Source organism: Lissotriton helveticus, chromosome 7 (genome assembly GCF_964261635.1).
Source record: "Lissotriton helveticus chromosome 7, aLisHel1.1, whole genome shotgun sequence".
Taxonomy (NCBI): Eukaryota; Metazoa; Chordata; class Amphibia; order Caudata; family Salamandridae; genus Lissotriton; species Lissotriton helveticus.
The window spans coordinates 544,102,823-544,115,927 of NC_136068.1; the positions used below are offsets into that span (position 1 = coordinate 544,102,823).

At 43.1% G+C, this 13,105-nt stretch overlaps 1 protein-coding gene across 1 annotated transcript in view; it reads left to right on the top strand.

The window, feature by feature from the left end:
- Nucleotides 1-4,133, top strand: part of TTC5 (tetratricopeptide repeat domain 5) — a 221,672-nt gene extending 217,539 nt beyond the window's left edge. Inside the window, exon 10 of the mRNA XM_078652608.1 lies at nt 1,988-4,133. Coding sequence (XP_078508734.1) covers nt 1,988-2,107 — 120 coding nt within the window. The 3' untranslated portion in view covers nt 2,108-4,133. The remainder of the gene's footprint in view (nt 1-1,987) is intronic.
- Nucleotides 4,134-13,105: the final 8,972 nt, after the last annotated feature.

A 13,105-nucleotide genomic window follows, 5' to 3' on the forward strand; every position in this document is an offset into this window, starting at 1 on the left:
AAGCTATCCTGGCTGATGAGGGGTGACACCCCAAAACCAGTCCAGGATGCTTGTGTTCATTTCAGGGAGGACCTGTCTTGGCAAATGGGCTGGACTGTTCCCATGAGGCACAGGATCAAGAGATTTGCATAATGCAAGGTCTAAACTGAGGTGGCATGGTGAGCAGAAGAATGATGGATTTAACCCAGATCTCTTGACTGGGGTGAATGTTTTGAATTGTTCTGCATTCCGTTTATCAGTTGCGTGTCTTTTGCTTTCTTGCCCTAAGTGCGCCGGGTAAGCCCAGACGTGCGTTTCGGGCTCACTGTCCATGGAATCAAGCTATCCTGGCTGATGAGTGCCGGAACCGGTCCTAGGATGCTTGTTTCCGGTACAGGGAGGACCTAGCTTGCCAGTTCGGGCTGGACTGATCCTATGAGGCACAGGGTCAAAACTGGGGTGGCATGGTGAGCAAACGTATGATGGATTTAACCCAGATCTCTTGACTGGGGGTGAATGTTTTGATTTATTCTGCATTCCGTCCATCAATTGTGTGTCTTTAACTTTTTAAAAGTGTCATTTTTTAGAATTGTGACAAAAAATCTGAGTTTAACATTAAAGAGCATTTTAATTTACAATTCTTTCTACACCAAACACGATATTCAAATCTGCTCTCAATTGAAAGTTACCTCGTATTAAATGTAATATGAGAACCCAATGTTATCCTATTGGAGAGGTAGGCTTCACAACAGTGAAAAGCAGATTTAGGAGTTTTTCACTACCAGGACATGTAAAACTTGAAAGTATGTGTTTAACTTTTTAGATGCACTGCACCCGGCCCTCTTTGCTGTGTAGGGCCTACCCTAGGGGTGACTTATATGTATTAAAAAGTCGTGTTTGGGCCTGGCAAGAGGTTTATCTTGCCAGGTCAAAGTGGCAGTTGAAAAATTTCTCAGGCCTTCCACTGCAGCCTGTGTGCAGTTTTAAAGACTACTCAGTCAGTGGGTGGCACATTAAGTGCTGCAGGCCCACTCGTAGTGTATAATTTACAGACCCTGGGTACATGTTGTACCACTTTACTAGGAGCTTACAAGTAAATTAAACGTGTCAGTTGGTGTAAGCCAATTCTCCCTAGGTTAAAGGAGAGAGCACAAGCACTTACGCACTGGTTAGGAGTGGTAAAGTGCACAGAGTCCAAAAAGCCCTAAAGAAAAGTTTGGGGATGACCCTGTAGAGAGGGCCATGTCCAACACGGATGATTAGATGTTATGACTTGCAAACAATACAAGACTGAATGTGATTGATGCAAATAATGTTTTTGCCAATAGATAGACATACCTCAAATTGTTATTATGCTTGGAACGATAACTGAAAACTCATGCACTGCTATTACAATGTTCTCTCGCTCTAATGTTGATGTTTGCTGTTCTCATAATGTGTGTTGTGATTGAATGATCCATAATAAAATTTACAAATTAAAATAAAAGGTTTTTTCTGATCCAATCTGGTGTCTGGGAGGATTGAAAAGATGAACAACAATTGGTGCCCATCTTGTAACAGTGTGGGCTTCATAGCCTCATTTGGTTCTATAGTCTGATGTCTGACCCTACCTGCAATGGTGACTGGTCTTCGATATTTAAAAAGCTGTTGTTTTCATAACCTCCTCTGACTTGCTTGTCCTACTCTGACCACCCTATGCAGCTAAATTACACGTTATTTTTCCACCTCTCTCCAGTATCAACTCTTGGACAAAATAGCATACCTTAGCTACTAACTGCATCTGCTGCATCACAGTCTTAGGTAGTGCAGTTTGAACATTGTACGCATATAATCCACCAGCTCTAATATGTGACAACAGTTTGAGGTTTTTGTATTAGTGAGAGGTCCAGTCTGAGTGTGGTGTCGAGGATATATACCTGTCATATTCATCATACTTAGGCAATGCTTTCCATGTTTTGGATTTTCTCTGTGTAAATTCTAACTTTAGGTTTTTTTCTTTCTTCTGCAGACATTTTCCTTTCGCAGTCTGCGAGTAGAGACCCCTCTGCTACTGGTGGTAAACGGCAAGGCGCAGGGAGCCAACAGTCAGGCCGCGCCTAAAGTGATGTACCGACCACAGAGCGAGTGAAACACTGCAGCATCTCTTGTCCCCCAAACCTTCCTGAGATCCACCCTGCTCCTCCTGGCTGGTGTGGTGGGAACTCTAACTGGGGCAAGATGGCTGTTTTCTTTCTTGCCTTCCGAGACTGTTATTGTCCCTCTTGAGTCTCCATTTTCATTGTCTTCTTCCACCTGTTTTCACTGAGTTCTTTTGCATATGTTTTCGTGTCTTTTCCTCATGCATCTATCTTCTACCTGTTTCAGTGAACTTTTTCTAGCCAGTGTTCAATGTACAGCTCTTTCTCTGTGCTACTATTTAATTTTGTATTTTGCACCCTTTTCTTGCATCTATCATCTATTTTCTAATGTAATGTCTTTAGCTCTAATATTCTTTTTTCTTAATTACCTCTTCTCCTATCCCTTCATTCTATCTTTACTTACCTTCCGTACCTTCTTCTCTAACTTTCCTTTTTTTAAGGAGGTCAGCCACCTGGCCCTTCTCCTGCATGTCCCCCTTTTGTCTCCATGCCTCCCTCTCTCTTACGTCTGATTCTTCTGCTCCTCTTTCTTTGTTTTTCTGCCTTCTTGTCCATTTTCCTAACTAATTAATGTCCTTGTAACTTGTTGGCATCTGTAACATGTGCCAGTTTCTTTAATCTCTCAGTATTGTACATTGTTCTGCCATTTCTCGTGCCTGTCTGTTAATCCCACATATTACTCTACACCTGTGTGTTTCAAACCCCTACATTACTATACTTCTCTTCCTATCCCTTTATCTTTCTTTGTGTTCCGAATGTGGACCCATTGTCTTGAGCGTCTCTTTCTGTCCTTGACCCTTATATAGTTGTTTACGAACCAGTAGCTGCCTGCTTTGTGTTGGGTAAGCACCCTACCTAAGGACACCAGAGTTCATAGCTGAAGCGGGGTACTGTTTTACAGCACTCAAATAATAGTATCCTGGTCGGTACAGGGGATTTATGTACCTCTCTCACTTCCTCCTCAGTTTCTCACTCTTTTGGATTCAGACTTCCTGTTTGAAACGTGTCCATGGTAGATTCTCACCAAGTGCAGCCGGCTCCTGCTGAAGTGAAACAGAAACAAACCAGAAGGCACACTGGAAATTATAACATTGTCAATAATTTTTATTTTGATGCTTAACATTTCTTTCTTTGCATTGTTTCAAGTTAGAAAAAAACAGAGGACACAGTTTATTCTCGACTTTGTCAATGATTGAGTATAGCAATGAATCCAGTACTTAGAAACCTTAGCAAGTTATATAGTAATTAAAGTGAATCAGACGGGATAGTTGATTGACACGTGGTAAAAAAAATAACGTTATCAAGCGGAGAAAAAAATTCCCAGACAGAAAAGGACCCCATTTCCAGCAATCCATTTTAGGTTTGTTAACTCAGTCCACTTGAAGATACTGTGGGGGACTTAAATTACTTCTTATAGGAGTCTTATCACTGCCCTAACTATTTTGCAAATCCTGCAATACTACTACAAGTTTATAAAAAGTGAGCCTTGTAAAAGTTGCGAAGATGAACACTTGTTCTTTTTTTTTTCTAACTTCTTTTGATGTGAAGAGAGAAATATGAAGATTCCCAAAATGAAGCTCGCGTATGGCTACGTTTTACAGAGACGCATTTTGATTATTATTCTCAAGATGGCATATAAGTAGTGCTTGTATGCTGTGCCTCCTAGTTCATTGTTTATGTACAACATAACATAATACTCTCTGGTTAGTTAGAGGCACACATAATGTTATTACTAGGAGATTGTGTTACTAGATGGATTGAATAGATTATTTGCACTGTAATTGTTTGTCTTGGGTGTCCAAAGTCTTTAAGATATACTTGCTGGAAGTGCTTTTATCTTTACCAATCTTTCATAAATTGACTCCGCGGGTGACACTATTTTCGTTTAATTTTGCATTCTCTTGACTCCCTTTGTGTTAATGAAGAACATATTTTATTGTCCATCAATTATTTATATTTTTTATACTCAAGATGTTAATACTCTTTCTGATAAAGAATACAGTTTTGTTAAACTAATGGTGTTTGCCGAGATTTATTCATTTATCTCCCTTCTAGCTGACACACTGAAAGTGGGAGAGAGTCCCCACCCAAACAGATCTCTTTATCAAGGGTAAATATTTTGTTTGAAAAACATTATTACCTAGTTTTTGTTAATGATAATTGCTTATAATTTGTGTAGTCACAGCTTTTCACTACACAGGAGGCCATTCTGTTTGTGCACAATGAATTTACTAAGAGGTAACACTATGCATGTCGTAAGGCTTAACAACTAATCCAGTGAGCTTAGCCACAGTGAAATAATAGATCCTTCAGGCGAAGGACTTTGAGAGCAGCGAGACCAGAGTCAACACACCACCCTGCTAAGGCAGTGGCCTAGGCCACGGCCACCTCCAGACGGTGGGAAGAGCTGCAGCCTGCACATACCTGTAAGGCACTGTGAAAGTGGCACCTTGAATTATGATGAGAGCTTGGATGTTGATGTAGAAGACAAGCAGGATGGCAAGATATGACTGCTGCTCCTTAGTAATTTCCCTGTTTTCATTGGCTATGAAAAAGGAAATCCTTTTCATCTAATATGGACATAGCAAAATATGGACCAAGCCCTCACTGTTAAGGCAATAACTTTGTAAGCTGCACAGCAAAGACAATCCTTATAATCTGATGAATAGTGAACCATCCGAGCTTAAGCTGTATGTCAAGTAGAAGCGATAGTTTGAAACAAAAGTAACTTCCATAGTCTTCATTTTCACGAGTAAACCCATCTGTGCCTTGCTGCTGATGTTAGTGAAGCCCTTAAACATTTTTAAAGAGAAATATCACCCATAGGAAGGTGTGTGAGACTGGTGTCTGAGCAACTATGGCACACTGGGTTATTCTGTTTTAAAAGAAGTATGTTCTTCAGCTTTGGATTTTTCATATATTCACATGCTTGAATAATTCTCTGTCGACAGGCTGGGAATTTGTGATAATTTTAAATAGCAGTAAATAGTGTTAAAAGGGGCATAGGCCTCAATAACAGTGTTTGTTTAGTTGTACATTCACCTCCTTTGAAACAACCTGAAAGTCAGCCAATGAATTGGAAGTGCTGAGCCGGCCTACTCTACCTACGTGCCACCATTGTTCTAATTTCTGCTGCACATTTTGTGTGAGGAAATCCCTGAGAAAAGCTCTCTTAAACCTGTGTTTTACCTTAGATTGGTTAAATTTTCAGCCTTGATTCCTCCTGCTTCAGCTTCAACCAGCCCTATCTTCCTCTTTCAGCAATGTTGTTTTTAGGGGCTTTCTAAAATCTTCTCATCAGTACTGGCCCTGAGGAACTGGTAACTGTCTCCAACTGCCACTATAGCTGATAGGTCTTGAAGATAGATCTTCTCTCCTTGTTTCGTCCGCGGACAAAAAATCTCACATGAGTGCATTTCATTCCCTTTTCCCCCAATCATAAGGCGCCTCGCTGTGACAGACCGTTAAAGACAGCAAAAAGAGGTTGGTTCTTCACTTGCTAGGAAAGAAGATATTTCACCCTTCTAAGGGTGACTCCTTCTTTGGAGAGGATTGCATGCTAAATACACCACCAAGCACTTCAATAAAAGCAGCGCAAAGACGAAGCATTTAGAGCTTCCGCAGTTTGTTTTTATTTAAGAAGCAACCACAGCCACCTCTTCCAAGTATCAAAAATAGCCTTCCACGGAAAAGGCTCTTTCCAAGCCTGACGACAGGAAATAATTCAAGCATGTGAATCTATGAACAATACCAACTCTGAAAAACAACTGGAGTTACATGTAAGTAACTCATTTTTTATCTACCACTATGCTTACATAGTTAATACAACTGAAAACTCAAGATCCATTGGTAACCTTTTATTTCAATTTAATGGAATCAGTGGGGTGCTGCAGGTGATCCAGGGGAATGTAAGAATGTAGATATTTGTGGAACCATAGCCTCTTGTTTCAGTGAGTAAAACTAATTTCAAACCCAGGGGTGCGCAAAGCTGGTGCAAACACCTGTAGCGCGCACTGAGTACTTGTATAATATGGCACCTGGACTGAGAAGGACCTCCCACCAGTGTGAGACTTTTTGATAGAAAGGATGGTCACAGTAGCACCAATTTAGAATGTGATTTTACAAACGGTGCTTGACTTGTTTTATTTTTTATTTCTTAAGTCTGCCCTAAAGATAACTCTAGCTGTTTCACTACCCTCCTGTAATTGAAAACAATTCAGAAACATAAATATATTTAAAGGTCTTTGAGTCAGCACTTTCCAGCCATTGGTTTGTTTGCATCTTTTACATGCAACGTTTTCCCACAACAGAATATAGTATGTGCAAATTAGTCTCCCTACTCCAACCATTGACTGTACTGCACTTTGAGTAATGCATTTCTCCTGATCACGTGCAAATACACCTAGAAAATAACATGCTTCGATACCAGGGCTGGTGAGCAAAGTGCTGCATGGTTTATTTTTTTTCTATTTTTGAAAGTACACACCCACTGTTTGAAGATAGCAGGGTGTTTACCCCATTTTAACTTCCCTGCCAATGCTGGTTTGATTTTACTTTTTTGTAAAGTGCTGCATTCCACTTTGTGGTAGCCTTTTTAAAAGAGATCGAGGGAGAGAAAACTTGAGACCAGTTTGATTGGTGGAAGAATAGTCAAACATCTGAGCAATAGTGACCACTAGCAAGACGCCTTCTCCAAATGTTTGATTAATTCACCAAGGTCTAGTAGGTGTGGGGTGTTGAAGGTGATAGTCAATCTTAGGCCTTTGACCAGTAAAATAGATGTGTTTTTCTGAATTTTAAAAATCATTTTAGTCCAAGGTGGACGGGCAAGGGAGTTTTTTAAGAAAGGAGCCGTGAACATAGCAGAACCTTCCACAAAATTACTTGTAGCATGTCACCCTAACGGACACTAATATACAATATACAAAACAATTTGGCGAGGTATTTTAGAATGCCTTATTTACAAAGCTTTAGGGGCAAAGTATAGGGTTTCAAAACAAGTTCTTGCTTTAACTGGGTAGGCTATCAAGTGATTTGAAAGCCAATATAATATGATCATGGTTTTATGCCAACCAATGAAGTAAGAAGGCTGATTCTGGACTGAAGAGTTTTCTAAGTGATTTGTAAGGCCAGTGCAGAGGTTCATGCAATACGTCATGGAGGTGCAGGGGTGGAATAACCACAGCAAACATTTTAGGACAATTTTCCATTATAGATTAGGAAGAGTAGGACTTCCCAATGCAGGGATGAGTGGTAAAAGTCCTTTTTAGGTCTCGCCTAGCGACGCTGCACATGCACTGCTCGCTTGGCGAGATCTATTGTTGTCGAATTCTTTTCGGAAGGAGGACAGGAGATGTGCACGCGTACGTGCATGGGTACAGCGGCTCGCAGCATTTCAGCAGTAAAGCACGCATGGCGCGCTTTCACTTTCCCTCCTGCTTAATCACTCATGCCTATTTACACTCCCACTGGCGAAGTGCAGCAGCGACGTACTTTGAACACATCTGACGTATTCATTCTGTGCTCGTGGCTGTACCCTGCTTTCAGAAAGGCTGGAGCCTGAAACGGTTCCTTTGAACTAAGGGTGGGTCTGTGGGCCGCACCGCCTGTTTCCAGGGAACAGTTTTGACTGAGTTCAACCCTCTCGAATAACCAGTAACCTACTTCTTCGTCATAAGAGGTTTCTATCACATGAAGTGCACTGCAGTCCCTGGAGAGTCGAACGAAGTGGCAGGGCTTGGGTTGTGGGTGGAAGACTTGGCATGACTCTGCCAAGAATGAAGGCACGCCAGGCAGCCGGCAATGTGGCAAAGGTTAGCCTGCACAGAACATGGTCCTAGGTGGAGTCGAACGTGGTGGAGAGGGATGTTGTTAAGTACTGTAAGCGGATGCTGGCCGTGAATGTAAACTTATTTAATGGCTGTGCTATGTTTTCCTTTCTTAGAGATGATGGAGCAAGTGTCTCCATTGAACCCCACGTCTGCGCTGGCGGTCATAAAAACACACCCACTCTCATTTTTTCAGTGCCAAAACTTGCCCGTTAGGATCCAAACAGACAAGTGACAAACCAAGTTTCTTCAAACCAGCTCGCGTGGCTCTGTGCCTTTCTTACATTCAGCCGCGTAGCTGAGGGTGGGGGGCGGTCCGCCCCAGGCGGCACCTTTTTTGAGGCGGCACCTTTTCTGAGGCGGCCGCACGGGCCGGCACTGACTGTCATAGGCCGAGGCCCGTTGCGGCCGCGGCGGCCTCTGTGACACACACCGGCGGCGCTCTTTAATTTTACATATGGCAATATGTAAAGTTAGCACTAAGCACTGACTGCACAGAGTTCTTATGGGCATTATAATAAATAAATACTGACTGTAAGTGTAAACACAGACTTAGTTGCTGTCATGGTCGGTCCGGGTTCGAAATTAAATAAAAATTCAACATTCATCATGTGATGACCGTTGTTGGCCTGCCCCTCCTCCCAGCCTCGCTCAGTCACGCTAGTAGTCCTCCAGGGCCGTCAATCCAGTGGTAGCGTACGCGGCGCGCGCTAGCGCAACCAATGACGGCCCTGTAAGGACTTTGGCCAGCCCTCGCAGCGCCTAGCAAGCAGTGTGACACGCCCCCTATGCTCGCCCCTCGTCGTGTCGAGCCTGGTGTTGGAGGAGTGCGTCACTACCATTCTCTTCTTCTTTCATCTTGCCTGCAGCCCCCTGCATACGGCCGGGCCAGGGCCAGCGGCAGCGCAACTATAAAATAATTCAGGAAAGGAAAGAATAAAGATGACCGACCGTTTGTCCAATTACACCTGCAATCATTGCACGACCCGCACGCACCAACAAGTGTTACACTACTTCCACACTCTTTAAGTGCCCAGACTCGTTTTGCACTCTGCCGTTAGTTAGGATCTATGGCCTTGTATGCACTTCATTGAATTCTAATACCCATTCTGCATGATATGAGTTTGCTCAATTTGTGATAAGAGATGTGAGTTAAGAGCGAGCACTCCGTATTTATGCGTGAGCACTATGTCTGCCAACCTACCAATGAATGTTGGATTTCTGTGATTTTTTAGCTTTTCATTTGCAAACGTATTGTTCTTCCAAATTGTACTTTCGAGGGAATTTGCGCGCATTTTAAAATATAAGTTAGTATAAGATCTAATCAGAGTGCTCTACCTCGGTAGATGATGTAGTATAACGGCCAAAGTTTCACCCTGTGGAACTGAGGAGTACCTGGTTCGAGTCTCTGAGTCAGCACAGTCTCTTGCGATTCTGGACAAATCACTTAATCACCCCTTGTCTAAAAATGAATATAAAATGTAACTGGTTCTCGGGTCGAGTTCGCGCTATATAAAAAAAAGTATGACTACTTTATTTCTTAGATTTCATTATTATAGACTTGCTCAAGCTATGACTTATAGGTACATTGCATAGGACATAGCCTTAGTCTCGTACACATTTTTATAGGTTTGTGGCCTTTAATGTGTAAAGGAAAGGGCCCTGCTCCTAATGACCATTGAGCTGCTCTCAGATGTAACATGCACCCCGCAGATTTGCCTGCAGGACACCATTAAACAATTTAAGAAAATAAGTGAAACAACATTACTAAAGAGAGTTTATAGCACTGTAATCCGATTGCACAGGAGGCAATTGTACTGGCTGTAGGGTACGATGAAAGGCGCAGCCTCTCTTCTGCACGTGCAGAGAATGGCTGAAGGGCAAGTCCTGCGGGCTCTGCAGTCAGGGGGAATAAATAACCGCAGTGGATGTGCCCAGCAACAATAAGACACGACCACTGCCCTTTTGTTTGCTCAGTTTAATCTGTGAATCTATTGAAGGAGCACTGGGCATGCTCTGAGTACTGGGAAGAGGGCATGGCGGTGAGTTCTGGGAACAGCGCATGGCTGTGAGCAGGGCCGACTCTAGGGTGGTGTCGTGTTAACCCCTTCCATGCTCATGACAAGCTCAGCTCGTCATGCAGTACAGTGCTCCTGGGCTCATGACGAGCTGAGCTCGTCATGACCACACCCGTTTTTATTGCTGTCCAGCACAGTAGGGGAACCGCTCTAGCAGCGATGCGGTTAAGGCAGTGGGCACCCAAACATTAATCTACATTTGAGTAGTGAGGGTTGGTTGGTGGCTCCTGGTAATTTCAAGGGCAGCATCAGGCATAATCTTGTTGTTGGATCAAAACGATGTTGAGATGTTTCAAAGTTGAGAGGTTACCTGTGATGTGTAAATGCCAAGGGTGCAGTCTTTTGTGTAGTGGTGGAAATTAATAGAAACCTAAATTCATAGCCCTCAGCTATTTTATGTGAGAAGTAAAATTAGCATTGTCGGGAGCAAGTACTATTCTGGGTGGGTGGGCTAAGACAGAGTTATTCCTCGACTGAGCTGGCATGTTATGCAGGGGTGATATAATTAGGCGTGGACTGTTTTTGGCAGTTGCAGGTTGTCCAAGGGGAAATTGGGAATTCAGCAGTAACATGTCAACGTGTCCCTTTGTAGTGTTCTTCACTGTGTTACTGTGTATGATCATAAATGCTTTACACACTGCCTCTGAGATAAGCCTAGCTGCTCGTGCTACGTTACCACAGGGTTGAGCAGGGGTTATCAAAGGGTGTAGCCCCCTTACTCTGACTTAGGAAGAAGGGTCCCCACTTGGACAGTGGCCAGCCATTGCTAACTAGAGACCCCCATTTCTAATAAACAACCATTCCGATTTTGAGAGGAGTAAACATCTCAATGCCCATTAGATTCCCCATGTTCGACTAATGTTCTGATTTGTTACCTTTGCCTCAAATTGTAAAGCGCTCTGATATCCTTCGGGATCAAGTTTGCGCTATATAAAACTTTATAAACTCTGACATCTTTCAAGTGCTCACCGTCCTTTTTCCCCAGCACCCCCCCAAGGGGCGGCAATCGGAGGGGTAGCCCCGGGCGCCACAAGCTCTAGCTACGCCCCTGCTTAAGTTTGCCGGCCTTCACTGTTTCAGCCCAGATCGCCATCAGCAGCTGAATAATTGGGTTAGGTGTCTTTGCGGTGGAACGCTCCTGCTGCTGTGATCTCTGATCTGGATGCTTCAATCCCGTCAGGTTTGGTCACCATTTAATCCGAAGCAGGATGACGAATTAGGACCTTTAAAACAGTAATGTTAATTACGGTCCCCGGCTTTGGCAGCTGTCAAAGGAGGTAAAGATTTGTTGCAAGCGCTTTTTCCGGAGTTAATTTTAACCCAGAAGATCCTGCTTTTCTTGAAAATGCCTGACTGTGGTGTAAATGTTTTAGATTGACGGCTGTGCTCTGTGGCGGGATTGTGACTGTTGTTAACCTGCTGCGAGATAGGAGGACGTGAGTGTTGCTACTGGTTCCTTAGTGAGCAACACGCGTGTGGAATAAGGGTCCTTAACTATATTTTTATAGTTACAAAACTCAGTATATGTATTTTTGTCTTTCGAGAATAATTCCTGCAGGTCGAGTAATATTTTATGCCATGGTTAATGTCTACAAGTTTTGTAACATTTTCTGTAGTGAACTTCTTTTTTTAAGACTGTCTTCAGGGGTTGGTGACTGTCGGTGCTCTGTTTTTTTTCAAGAATGTCCTGTACTCGCCTCTTTAATGGTACACCATTCAGTACTTGGCCCTTGATAATCTCTGCTGATGTGTTTAATGTTACTTCACAGACAAAGTTTTTCACTAGCCACGCAGACCTCCTCCCATCTTGACAGCCCCATTACACTGTGGTTAATGTCTACAAGTTTTGTAACATTTTCAGTAGGGGAACTTATTTTTTTAAGACTGTCTTCAGGGGTTTGTGACTTCAATCTGATGACAGTAAGTGCTCTGTTTTTTTAATGAAGGACCATACTCGCCTCTTTATTTGTACACCATTCATTTTTAAAACCTAAATAAAAGGCATTCTCTTTAGTGCCAATAGCTTAAACTAGCGTAAATGCGAGACATATTTCATTGCAAAGGCTTGTTAGATACAGTATAATTTAATTTTAGCCTATGCCTCTGTATGCACCTAGCGTATAGATCATTGTGGACGCTGACTGGATGGGACAGAAGAGGACTAGACTGAACCATTCAACAATGTCTGACTAATAGTGAATAGGAGCTTTCCACTCCCAGCTTTAGAAATTGATTTCTTTAGAATATTTACCAGTGTCCCCTCCCTTCTCCCAACAGTGTCCACTATCCCAATGTAACTCTGGCATGACTCTCATTCTGCATCCTTACCCATATCTTGCAATACCTTGATCTTGAAAATCAGTTTTGCCTTATGGGTATGTATGGTCATAGAGTGTGTACTGTATCTTCGAGTTCTAAAACTGTCTCCTCTGAAAATCTGCAGCAAAAAAAGCGTTGGCATATTATGCCAGATCAGGAAGATCTCAATGCAGCTGAGCCCTTCTTAGACTCCATTGACTGTCTAGATTACCATACAGACTCCAGCATATCATCTGCTGCGATCACCTGGCCTTCAGTTTGTGTTTCTTGTAAATTACTCTCTGTGATATTACGGTTGTGTGTTACCAGAAGAGCACAAGCAGCACATCTGGAAGTCTTGGATTCTGGAATAATGGACCACGCTCAAAGGACAAGAGAAAGGGCAAGAAGTCTTCTAAGAGGTCACAGGACCAGGGAGAGAGTTCTCCTGAGGGAGATGTCTGGTGCCTGAGGAGGGAACTGCAGCTGTTGGAGTCTGGCTTGACCTGGCAGAATTCTTAAATGAAGGGGGACCCTCCGAAGAGGACCTGTGCCAAGGACAGAAGGAGTGTCCTACTCTTGACGCCTTAGCCAGCAAGCTGTAATGCAAGAGGAGGGAGATCTCAGTGATACCCATAGGGTCTACTGGGAAGATGGGCTTCTGTACACTGAGGCCACAGACCTCAAAGTTGGGGCAGCCAGGAGAGTGGTGGTCCCCCAAAAGTACTGAGAGTTCATTCTGACTTTGGCCCATAGCTGGACACCTGGGACAGGCTGAATGCCC